Below are 12,464 nucleotides of genomic sequence, written 5' to 3' on the forward strand. Positions count from 1 at the left end.
AAATTTTGGCTCTATAGAAAACTAGTTTTTGTTGCATGTATTTTGCCATCTTTCCAAAAGACTAAAATTTTTGCTTTGGCTTCACAGTAGGCTGTACAGTCTTGATTTTCATGCTGTAAACTATCACACCAAATGCATCTCCTCTTGTATCCTTCTTTATATGGTCTTTGGACTATTGCCCGACCCTTCTCTTCTACATTGACATCTAATTTCTCAACATTTACATTAATTTCAATTAAATTCAGCCTAATCACGCATGCCCCTGATTAATTCATCCACTACATGATCAACTTTAAGAGCTGGACCAACAAGTGTAGCTAGTTGTTTTGCCATAGCCACAGGTGCCTTGGCTGCAATTTCAGCCCACTTCTGAGCACTAGCAGGTGTAGTGCTTATAGCCCATCTTAATTTCATCCGCTCTCTCTTTACCAACATATGCTGTACGTCAGTTACATTAGCCCAATTTGATAAAGGCCGAGGCCGAGGCCTGGGAAGAGAGGAGCCTTAGAAGAGTCAAGGATATGGTTGAACGCCTTGCTGTAGTAGAAAGCAGGAGAATCATTACAAAGGCAAGGGCTAGAAGTCTAGTAACATGCCTTCCTAAACATAGTGCTTCACGTAACTCAAGTTGAAGATGATGAATCCATGGAAGGGCTAAAGAGAAAGTTTGAGATCTTAAGAAGAGCCATAAAACATGGGCTCCAAGAACACACCCGAGTGGAGGCTACTCAAGGGGAACATGGAGGAGTTATACGAGTAAAAGCATTAAGAGGTGGTTCAAGAGTGAGTATGATTGTGATTGATGTCATAGTTGGAAGTGCCAATTGGGTGTCTATCAACACTTATTTCATAACTAAATTTTATTTTATATCTCCTTTATTATTATTATTTTGATTATAAATATTTTGAATAGGAGTGGATGCAAGAGGAGGAGGCATGAACATGCATGGAAGCATGATCAATCTTGCACTTGGGGAGTGACAAGTGGTGTACCTTCAATGGCCTACTTTGTAAGTAACTTGCACTTGGTATCTAATGTATGGCACTCCTTTATTGATTGTCAAGGATTAGTAATAAAAAATATGTTTTTCTAATTGAGCTTTTTGGCACATATATCAAGAAGGATCTAATGGATTTGGAGATAAAATATGTATGAAATGTGGCCTTTCTATTCTATTCGAGAAGTTGTGGCATCACGAGGCAAAAGCTAGCATAGTTGCACTCATGAACTCCTTGTTTTTTTAATTATTTCTTCAATTTAAGAGTTTTGGTTGTTTTCATATTTTTTGAATTGATATTTGGATACACAACCATGTGAGGTAGGTTGGAGTAGAGTTCTAGAAGCATATTTGAAAACCCTAATGAAAGAGAAGAAAATCTCTATAAAAGCTACTATAAGAATAAAAGGTGTACCATGAAAAAGTGATGCCATTAGATTAAGAAGAGTTTGGAGTGACTTATGTATCGACGATTTTGATGAAAAATGAGATAAGAAAAACACAATCTTGTCTAGAATTTGATCCCATCTATTCTACCCACGCAAGTTTTCAAACACACCAATGTTCAACCATCATTGCTAGAGACTCTCACATGGCTTTCATGGTAAACTTTGTGTCTACGTAGTTGAATTCGAAAAGAAAGTGGCTCATCATTGATAGGACGATTGCATTGATTCAATCAACCTATTCTTAGTTCGTTTTTGGTTTGAGAAGGTTCATTTTTAGATATTGATTTAAATGGAGGTAGCAGTCGAGGAATCATTTGTAATTGCACTCATACAAATTCCCAATTTCGTGCCAAGGTTAAATTCTCAATTTCATTTCTAGATTGAAACTCATTTCGGATGATTTTTGTTGTCACTAAAAAGGGAATTTTTGTGTCAAAGTACATTTTTATTGAGTAATATATATATATATACCGCGTGGAGCTGGACTTCGAACGCTGCAGCTAAGCAGGAGCTGTAGAAGTGTGATCACGTCTAGCTAGCTCATCTCGACGTTGTAGAACGGGTAGATCTCGAAGCGGTAGTAGCAACTGGCGGTGTGGATCTGGGCCCCTACGCCGTGATCGCAGTCTTGCCAGGAGTCAGCATGCGAGGAAAGGCAGTCGGAACAGTCGGCCTTGGAGAGGTAGCCCAGGCACTGGGCGAGGGCGTAGAGGCGACCACCAGGTACGTCGGGGTAGGGGGCGCTGGCGCTGGCATACAAGCCCCGGCGGTTGGGGGCGGAAGCTGTGACTGTTGTGAGCAGCTGCTCGACCTGGGACTGGAAGGCGGTGCTGTTGTCCTTCTGCGTGTTGCACAGCTCCACGACTATGCTGGAGTCTTCTTTGAAGAAAGGGGAGTTCTCGTACCTGAGGAAGCAGCCGTCCAGCTGGACCCTGGAGCCGATGGCATTCGGGCAGCTGTCAAGGGCTGCCTGGGCGGCATCCCCGACGCACTGCGAGCAGACGTCTGGTGGCACGTCCCCCCTGCATTGGTATGCCCCGTACACCTTGTCGCTGCCGCCATAGGCACTGCTGCTACGGTGCCAGCTCGCAGAGGAGGCCGACTCGCGCTTTAACGCCGTCAGCAGTGCGCTCAAGCCTTTGCCGAAGGCGCTGCCGTCGGGATACTTCTGAGTGTTGCACAGGATGTAGACCTCCGTGGAGGGGTCGAATGTCGCACAGCCTATTCCGAGCAGCTGGACGAGTGTAAAGAGGCCAATTACAACGATGGCTGGAATCGTGGTCATGCGCATATCCATGATGCAGACTGTTTACTACCTAGATTCTATTGGAAGGCCCGCTCTCTCTCTCTCTCTCTCTCTCTCTCTCTCTCTCTCTCTCCGTGTCTGTGGTTCAAAAGGAGGTCATACGTTACTGCGGACCTGCACCACAATTTATATAAGGACCCGGCGACGAGCGATTCATACAATCCATCTCAGGCTGGCCGCTGAATCCATCTCAGCAAGCCCGACTCTGTCAATGGTTCGTTGAAACTTGCGTTGGCAGACGAAACTTGCGACTTTCTCCGATGTTATGACAAAAGACACTTTATTAAAAAACCTATTTCTGTAATTTTAACGATTTTAAATTTGAAATTTGAAATTTGCCTAATTTTCAGCGTAAGGTCTACCATTTGAAATGTTCCTCACATAGCACCTCGGTTTCGCCTAACCACTGCTGGCTTTCACAAATTAAGCCTTAAGCGGTTGTCTTCACAATTTGCCAAAAGTTTAAGCTTCCAAAGTCTACAATGTGATATGTCCTTCAATTTTGAGAAAATGAGACATGTATGTAAGAATGGAAGTGTTGCGAGTCCAATAATGTCTATTCATTGGAAATATTGCAACATATTGCTTATGTGAATTGTTGCCCCATGGCAAATCTTTCCACATGGGCCTAGCTTTCACCCTGTTTGTGGCACCACTTCTAATACATTTTGTGGTGGGCATATAAAAAACGTTTGTGCATCTTAATCCACCCTAACTATAGCAATCCATATGCTTTCGAACGACTAACTACAGTGCAAGTACAATCACTTCTTAAAAGACCAAAAAGTTATTAGGTGTTTGTGGTGCAACTATTATCATCTAGTACATTGATTTGGCTTCTTTAAGAGAATAACTATAGAAAGTAATGCATCCTAATTGTATAACATTAACATAATGGGCTCACTCCATATAAACTCACACTACCATGGTGGCATGTGCACACACACACACACAAGCACATGGATACACATGATAAGTTTTTTAGAAATAAGGCCCCTTGCATGGCTTTTAAAGGAGTTTTCTATTTGGAAAAGAAATATATATAAGCAAAAACTACTAGGAATGTCAAATTTCAAGAGTCACAATTAAGAATGAATCCGCGAAAAAAAGCTACCCTACTTAAATTTTCTTACCATGGCATTCTTAAAAACCTTCTTGGCAAGCTTATCCATACAAATGTGACATCATTAATCAAGAGACTAACATCTATTTCCTCCCTTCAAGCAATGCATCTCGATAGAATTTTATGCCACATTTGGGGCTTTTGAGAATAACAAGTATTTAATAAACTAAACTCTACTATGATCAAAACCACATTGCGGACTTTTAGAGCCACTTTTGTTACTCAATTACACAAGTAATACTAGCATTACTAAAAAAATGGGTTTCTTAATGACTTTCTCACTTAAAAGTATAACCATGTAATTGGCTTTATGTAAGGTCTCTATCATTTTGTTTGCTTTCTCACTCAATCTTTTAATATGCCATTGAATTTGTGCATGCTAAATCTCAAGCTTATCTACTATGATAAATTCCTTCTAGAAACTATCCACGGTGCAAGTCCCAACACCAGTGGTTAGCCACTTGTATTCTAAGGGATTAGGCAAGGCAACGGAGGGCGTAGAGTGGGCCACTAAAAATTATGTTAGTATATCATGTGGGTTAAATGGAATGAAATTTCAAATACTCTTTTTGGGCCTCTTTTTATATACAAAATAGTATCATCTAGAGGGAATATTTACAGATTGAGTAAGAAAAGGTTATTTTTCATCCATGAAAAATTTAGAGATATGTCATTTTTAAATTGGGTCTTGAATGCACATGTTCACATGTAATAGGCACCCCTTGAAAAAAGAGTGCTTATATTGCCATCAGAGAGACTAATGTTTAAATCTATCTTTCATATTGCTATTACCAAAGGATTGCTCAATTTAGGAACTAAACTTGAAACTATCTCATCACCATGTATTCAACCCACCCAATGAGCTATACATGTTTGGTCAACATACCTCTCTCTCTCTCTCTCTCTCTCTCTCTCTCTCTCTCTCTCTCTCTCTCTCTCTCTCTCTCTCTCTCTCTCTCTCTCTCTCTCTCTATTTATATGTGTTAATTAATGTGATGCTTGAATTGATTCATGATAATTCATGGGGCTTGAAGCTTTAAAAATGGCTAATCCAATACATGAAGAGTTATATGAAAGTTCTATGGACTACATCATAGAACTCCATGTATACAAATGCCAGGTTGAATCCATCTCAGCAAGCCAGACTCTATCAATGGTTCTTAGATATGACATAGCCATGAACCAATGACAGATGAAACTCATGACTTTGTTCAATGCCTTTAAAAAACAATTCATTTTAAAAGAACTTTTCTTGTAATTTTAATGTTCTTAAATTTGACATTTCCCTCAATCCCTTGACCTCTACACTTTTTTCCATAAACACTAACCTTGACAATTTTAAATTTTAAATATATGTGTCTAGAATTTTCCTAATCTCTAGCTTAGATTCAAGTCCACCATTTGAAATGTTCTTCACATAGCACCTAGGTTTCCCCTGAACACCATTGGTTTTGACAAGCTACACCTTAAATGGTTGTCTTCACAATTTGCCTAATTTTAAGCTTCGAAAATTTGCAATGTGATATGTTCTTCAAATTTTAGAAAATGAATAGGTGAGAATGGAAGTGTGGTGAGTCCTATAATGTCTATACATTACGAATATTGTTACAAGCTTCTTTGAATTGTTACCCGATGCCAATTCTTTCCACATGAACCTAACTTTCACCTCGATTGAGGCACCACTTCTAATACATTTTGTGGTGTCAAGCAAAAAAAGAGAGAAAAGATTTATGCTTGTTCATCCACCATAACTATAACGGTTTATACTTTCAAATGGTTAACTATAGTGCAAGTATAATTAGTTCATTAAAGGCAATAATGTTATTTAGTGTTTGTGATGTAACTATTATCCACTAGTATATTAATTTAGCATTTTTAAGAGAACCACTAGAGAAAAGAATGCAACATTATGCTTGCTAATTGCTAAAAATTAATTTAATGGGCTCACTCCATGTAAACTCAAAGTACCACACTAAAATGTGCACATATGCACGTATGCACCAACCCACCCACACACACACACACAACCTTATAAACACACATTATAATTTTAATAGAAACAAGGCCACTTACATGGCTTTTAAAGAGATTTATACTTGGAGTCTGCATTGCTTAATAAAAATCTCTTTGCATTGCTTAATAAAAATATCTGCCATGTATACTCTAGCTGAGGAAAAAGGCTAATGCTAGATGAGGTGGTAAGACAAAAGAGAGGTGACCCTTCCTTACCACTTAAGACCGTGAAAGGGTGCACAACCCAACCAGAGGGGAAATTTGCACACCTCCTGGTGATCCAAAGCTCAATACTTGTATGCAAGTGAGGGTACTTCCCCATGATCTCCACTTTCCCTCATGCAATGATCCCCCTTGGACACCTCCTCAATGCTAATGGCACCCATATCTGATACTAGAAGTGCATGCAATCAAAAGAGATGTATGACAGTGAATTTACTTATGCATTAATGGCAAAGAAGATGGGTATCCAATGATGCTTGGTTTAGTGCTTAGTATTCTCAAGATGCTATTTATATTGCTGATTAGGCCTCTCTAACTATGCTCCACCCATATAAGGCATTTGCAATAAAGAACAGTTCTTGGTCATAGTCCTACAGAACAATCACGAAGATCCTATTGCAATTTTTTTTGTTTTGAATCTAGGAGTGAAACCTATATCCCACCTCGAAGAGGGCTTTGTCCCCTCTGGTTTGAATCAAAAACCTCCCCAATTGGAGCTACGGTTTGGAAGGTATGCCCATTTTTAAGCTCTAGGGTCATTGTGGACAAGGTGTAGACTACTCCAAGATAGGCATAGTAACTCCATTGCAAAAAATGCTGATCATTTTCTATCATAAAGGTTAATAGTTCATCTCAAATATGACTTTTCCCCCTTCGACTTGAACCAAAATAGTCATCAATCGAAGGTTCCTACTAAAAGTTACGCCCCATTTACTAACAACAGATCTTGTGGATTGCATCTAGATAGTTGGCCAGAAAGGAAAAAGCAAGGCCTAAGAGGACCTCCAAAGGGAGATTAGAGACTCTCAGACCTCCATGAATGAGGAACCAAGCTCAACACAAGATTATCATGGTGATGTACAAGAGGAACTACCCGAAACAGACCTGTACACCTCGCTCAATCTCACACCCTATGTCAGCATGAGCTTCACCACATGGAATGACATAATGACATGGTTACCAACCACCACCAAATGATGTCCAAGTTTGATGAATCCATCAAGCACATGGCCCTCTCAAAATTGAGGACTCAACAAACCTTGGAGTAGCTCACTACTCAACTAGCAACCGCTTCAGCCCAAAAGAAAGTCAATGACTCTAGCATGAGTCTAGATGTCCTCCACATTAGAAGCCATTAGATGAGCCCCTTTTGAATTTCCACATCAACCATGTTGCCAACATCCAACTGAGGCCCTCTCCCACCCTTGGTAAAAATTCCCCCACTCTCCCTAGGAACCCCCATGCACCCTATATGAATCAAACCCATCATGGACAATATGGTACCAATGGTCAGCATGGCAATCATGGAGAGCCTAGCTATAATGGACAACTTGGGATTAATGCACCATATGGGATGTATGGACAGCAAGGCATGTATGGCCACCACGGGATGTATGGGCAGCAAGGGTTTCATGGGCAGCATGACCCTAATGATCTGCGTGAAAAGATCATCCTAACAAAGTACAATGGGCAATCCCCCTCACCATCTGACTTGGAGGAATGGACGTCCAAGTTGGAGTCCTACTTCAGTATCTACCCTCGCACTGATGATCAAAAATTTTTTTTGGCTTCTCTTCAATTGGAAGAATTTTCCCACACATGGTGGCGCTATATCAATCAAGAGAATCATCAGTTCATTGAGTGGGAAGATTTTAAAATGCATATTTCCAAGTTTGTGTCTCATGTGGAAAAAGAGCGCTTGCCAAGACGGTGTCACAATCTTGACCAACGTAACCTCACTGTATGTGAGTTCACAAATTAATTCATGAGCTTGACAATGTATGTGAAGAGTATTAGCGATGATGCTAAATTGCACAAGTATATCTATGGGTTGGAACCAAGCCTATCGGACAGATGTCATGACCCAAAAACCTACCACACTGTTTGATGCAATTGAACTAGTTGAGAGATATGCAAGAAAGTACTCTAAGAATGCACATTTTCAGAAAGGTTTTGGAGAGCCCCGCATCCCTATATGATCAGCCCCATATGGAGGTGGTTTCTGAGGCACTTTTATGCCTAATAACAACCCCAAAGTCCCCACTTACCCCTCCTATGCTGAAAGAAAAATGGGCACTTTTAGGATAGCATTTGGCTCTAATACTGAGAATATATATGCAAAAATAAAGAGTCCACTGTATCATCTTCCCATGGATCCAGTAGCCAACGCTTCATTTCTTCGGATGTTGTGAAAGGAACGGAAGGAAAAGGGGCTATGCTTTAAAGGCGGAGATAAGTACACTACTAATCATGCCTCCAAATGCCATACAAGACAACTAAGGTCAAGGCTCATAGCATGTATGCCGTGGACATTAGGAAAAAAATGAACTCACAAATGGGCCCTTAAAAATAATATAGTTTAAGATGTGGGCATTTTGGATTGTCCAATAGGAAGGCTTGATGTTGACATCCATGGAGGGTGAATCTTCTCTCTCCAAATCTTGGATTTTCTATTAAAAAAGAGGTAGTGGGGGATTAAAAAAAGGGAGAACGAATAAATGGTACACAAAATTTGAGTTTCTCTCACCTTGTATTTCCCCCCCTTTTTTGGAGAATTTTCAATTTTGGTTTTTTTTCCTCTCACAAAATCAGTTTGACCCAAAAGTTGAGCAATAGACCACTTTTCCTCTCTTCTCTATACTTATGAAATTTTGTCTCCAGTGAAGCTCCCTACAGTGAGAGTAATAAGGGTTTTGAGTGTTTTGCTTACATGTGCACTTTCTTCTCCATGCAACTCCAGATTTTGGGCAAAACACAGGTGCCCATCTCTCTTTGGATTTTCTCTTGTTTGCTATTTTTTCAATAGGGTTTGATGTCATTTCTTACTGTTATTGTTGTTTTATTGCAGAGGTTGTTTGGGGCAGGAGATAGAGGTGCTCATCTCTCTCTCTCTCTCTCTCTCTCTCTCTCTCTCTCTCTCTCTCTCTCTCTCTCTCTCTCTCTCTCTCTCTCTCTCCCCTTTCTTTCCTCCCTCTCTCTATGTGTTGTTTCTCTTTTATGTTGTGTTTTCAATAGAATTCGATATTGGTTCTAATTGTTATTTTCTTGTAGATTTTATTTAAAGCAAGAGGAAAAGGTCTTCAAGGAAAAAATCATAGAGTCTCTTCCCCATAATGTTGCATCTGCCTTACTCTACCATGCATATTGCTACAAGACAATGCATTTTCAGCGACTTTCTTCTCTTTTTCACATGTTGTCCAGTGATTAGTAGCATGCATAGATAATCCAGTACTTACTCCATACTCATATTCAACCCGAATACCCAACAAACCCATTTCCTCTTCAAATTGTAGCAATGCACTAGTGGTATCACTAAGAAACTTGCGCTTCCTCTTAATTATGTCAATGATCTCATCATGAAATTCTTTCTTGGCAATGCCAAGCACCTCTCCCAAGGTGAATTCCACCCGATTGTTTAAGATCCGTTCTTCAAGAACCTTCTTAAGATCTGTGGCTGTCTCAATGCCACATTGCAACTTATATATTGGCTGCTTGCCCTTCTTTTTGCCCTCTTGTTTGTCATCTTGTTTTTGCTCATGACTAACCTCTTTCATAACATGCTTGGGAGGTGGCTGATTTGCAACTTTAGGCTGATCCACACTTCTTGTCATTCTCTTAGATGTTACTGCATTATCTTCATCTCTTTTTCATTTTTCTTCCACAAGTACATCCGTATTTTGTACCTTTGCTAAATATGCATACATTGAATATGCATCTACCGGTGATTCCCAACCAATTATGCCAACAATGTCTTGCCTTGCATGAGACATTTCACTATCAGTGATTTTTCTCTTTTCAGCCACATGCACAGAATGTGTCCATATTTCAGCCTTTGGACCAATCATCACTTGGTCATGCATTCTATCCAATTGTAGACCAAAAGTAGAAGCATGTACCGCCGCATAAGCATTTCGAACTACCAAGTCTTCTAACAACTTTTGCATATCTCCCTTTCCGAAATTCAAAGCAAGAGGAAATCCCATTTCTTATGCATGGATCTTGCTATCTTTCCAAAAGATGAGTTGTCATGCCAAGGCTTGCTGATAGATAGCACAATCCTTTCTCTCATGCTGTAAACTATCACACCACATACATCTTTTTCCCAGCTTAGGGGATGTTTCCCATCCCCTTTCCTCTTGTAGAAACAATTCAATTTTCTAGCTTGCAAGAGTTTTCTGTTCTGTAAGATCCAACTGCTCAAATCGACTTTCAAATTCTCTTAACAATTCTGTAGCCACAAGACCCTTATTGGGTTGTAAAACCCACTCCTTAAAAGTCTTGTGCGTAATCAAATTGGTATCCTCAATGTAAAATTCTTCCCTGAGCGTCTTCTTGAAAGCTACCCAGATAGCATCCTACACGTATAATTCAGTGATTCGCGCTCTCAGTTCATGCACGGTAACACGCACAAAATTTTGGCTCCATGTGAGTTGAGCCACTCCAAAGAACTCCATCTTCTCAGCATAGGTATGTACATATACATGTATATTCCTGCCATTGAATAACTTCACCTCATGCTCAGCTACTTGCAAAGCATTCATCACAACACTTTTTGGATGAGCAAAAGCTTGCATCAGTTGTTGTTGTTGTTGTACCTGCATAAGCATATTCATATTTTGAACCAACTGTTGCAAAACATCATTGAAGATTTTTTTTGAAGGTTCTCCCCTCTTGTCTTTCCTTCTTTTGATGATCTTTCATGTTGGGTTCACCAATGTCAGAGGGGTTTTTGTTGAAAGATTGAATCCACTGGGGATCAGAGATAGAAGGAAGTAGAGATAGGAGATGGAAGAGAAGATAAAGAATACACAAGAGGTAAACACAATAATAAAAAAGCACAATGAATCAAATCAATATGTATTGACAGAACCTAAAATCCTTTGTCTGGCACTACTCAGAAGCACTCTCTAGGCATTAGATCTCCTAGAGCTCCCTCGTAGAACAAAAACATGGATTAGAAATAATAGCTCCTTCTCTACTGCTCTGAACCCAAATCTGATGGCTCCATTGGCTCTGGAAGGGGGGTAAAGCTCCAAGACACCTACTCACGGATCTCCCAAATCATTCCTTCTTCCTCTTCCAGTTCAAACTGCAATTTTCAGCCTACGATCGTGACGTGCCGATTTCATTAATCTGTCTTTTTTATGAAAATCCCATAACTGGTTGAAAAAGGAACTTGCTTTTTGCATGCCATCCTAATCTAGAAGATTTTCTAACTTTTTTGGCTTTTTACAATAAATAATATAAAAAATAAGCTAAAATTATCCAAAAATCTAGTGATAATCCATGCAACTCACACTAGTACTAATGACTTAGATCACATTGACTCTCTAGATCAATAAAGAAGTCGGATGATGATGCATTCCATGCTTTTTCACACTATGTCCGCATAGCACCACAACAACGTATGACACAAGCTTTAAATGAGCCATTGGGCTAGACCCCATTCAAGCTAGTCTATGGGAAGAGTGTTTTTTTCCCTTAGAGATTGAGTTACCAACTATAAGATTCGCAATCAATCATTCTTTGGGTAACAATGATGCACTCTTCGAGTACTTTATGACACTATCCCACTTGGATGAGCTCGAATTGCAGAGTCTATTGCACTAGGAAGTGGCTAATCATCGAATGAAGCAGTTACATGACTTAAAATCAAAGAAATATACCTTTAAGTAGGGACATTTAGTTCTACATTATGATGCACGTAGAGAACTGTTTCCAGGAAAACTTGTGCCCAAATGTCCGATCTCTATACAAGATCATAAGAATATGAAAAAATAAGTCCATGGAATTATTGGCTGATCTTGAGAGGGTGGAGTTTAAAAATAAGGTTAATCTTAATAAGATCAAATCTTATTATCTCTAAATGCACAAATGAAAAAAATACATTGCAAGTCAATGCGAGGCTGATCAAAAACTTGTAAGAGAAGATATTGGTTGACAAGGTGACTTATTCCTTACTTGGAACACCCATACTTGGAGTAGTGATATCATTAGGGAAAGCTTCTTTGGTGGAATAAATGATATAAAGTGATTGCGCAAGAGGATGGATTATTTCTCTAGGAAATCAAAGTCTTATGTTATCACTGCTTACAAATTTAGACAAGCATCATTGTTATATTCAGTGAAGAAGGTGGGATGGAGCCATCCTCTGAATATGCTAAATTTTGACTATCATAATTACAAGTAGAGGTGACGATGATTGGCTATGTGAACCCCTTATAGACATACACATTGTACTTTAGTAGAGCGTTTAGGAATCCCAAAAAGAAAGGAAAAATAGGGGTAGTTATTAGAGATCCCCAACGTAGAGTTGTGATGAAAGTTGTTTATCTCGGGGTTGGATTTACCAA

The 12,464-nt window shown here is 39.5% G+C and overlaps 1 protein-coding gene across 1 annotated transcript; it reads right to left on the minus strand.

Annotated features, from left to right (window-relative positions):
* Window positions 1-1,789: 1,789 nt before the first annotated feature.
* LOC148039609 (cysteine-rich repeat secretory protein 55-like) lies at window positions 1,790-2,982 on the minus strand. Its single transcript, XM_087692153.1, has one exon. The coding sequence runs from the start codon at window positions 2,742-2,744 to the stop codon at window positions 1,983-1,985; it is 762 nt and encodes a 253-aa protein (XP_087548279.1). The 5' UTR covers window positions 2,745-2,982; the 3' UTR covers window positions 1,790-1,982.
* Window positions 2,983-12,464: the final 9,482 nt, after the last annotated feature.

Source organism: Lygodium microphyllum, chromosome 2, assembly GCF_053477565.2.
Source record: "Lygodium microphyllum isolate KBCC chromosome 2, Lygodium_microphyllum_v1.1.10, whole genome shotgun sequence".
In the NCBI taxonomy this organism is placed as follows: Eukaryota; Viridiplantae; Streptophyta; class Polypodiopsida; order Schizaeales; family Lygodiaceae; genus Lygodium; species Lygodium microphyllum.

Coding starts and splice junctions, on each gene's coding strand:
- LOC148039609 (XM_087692153.1), bottom strand. CDS start 2,744: ATGGATATGCGCATGACCACGATTCCAGCCATCGTTGTAATTGGCCTC.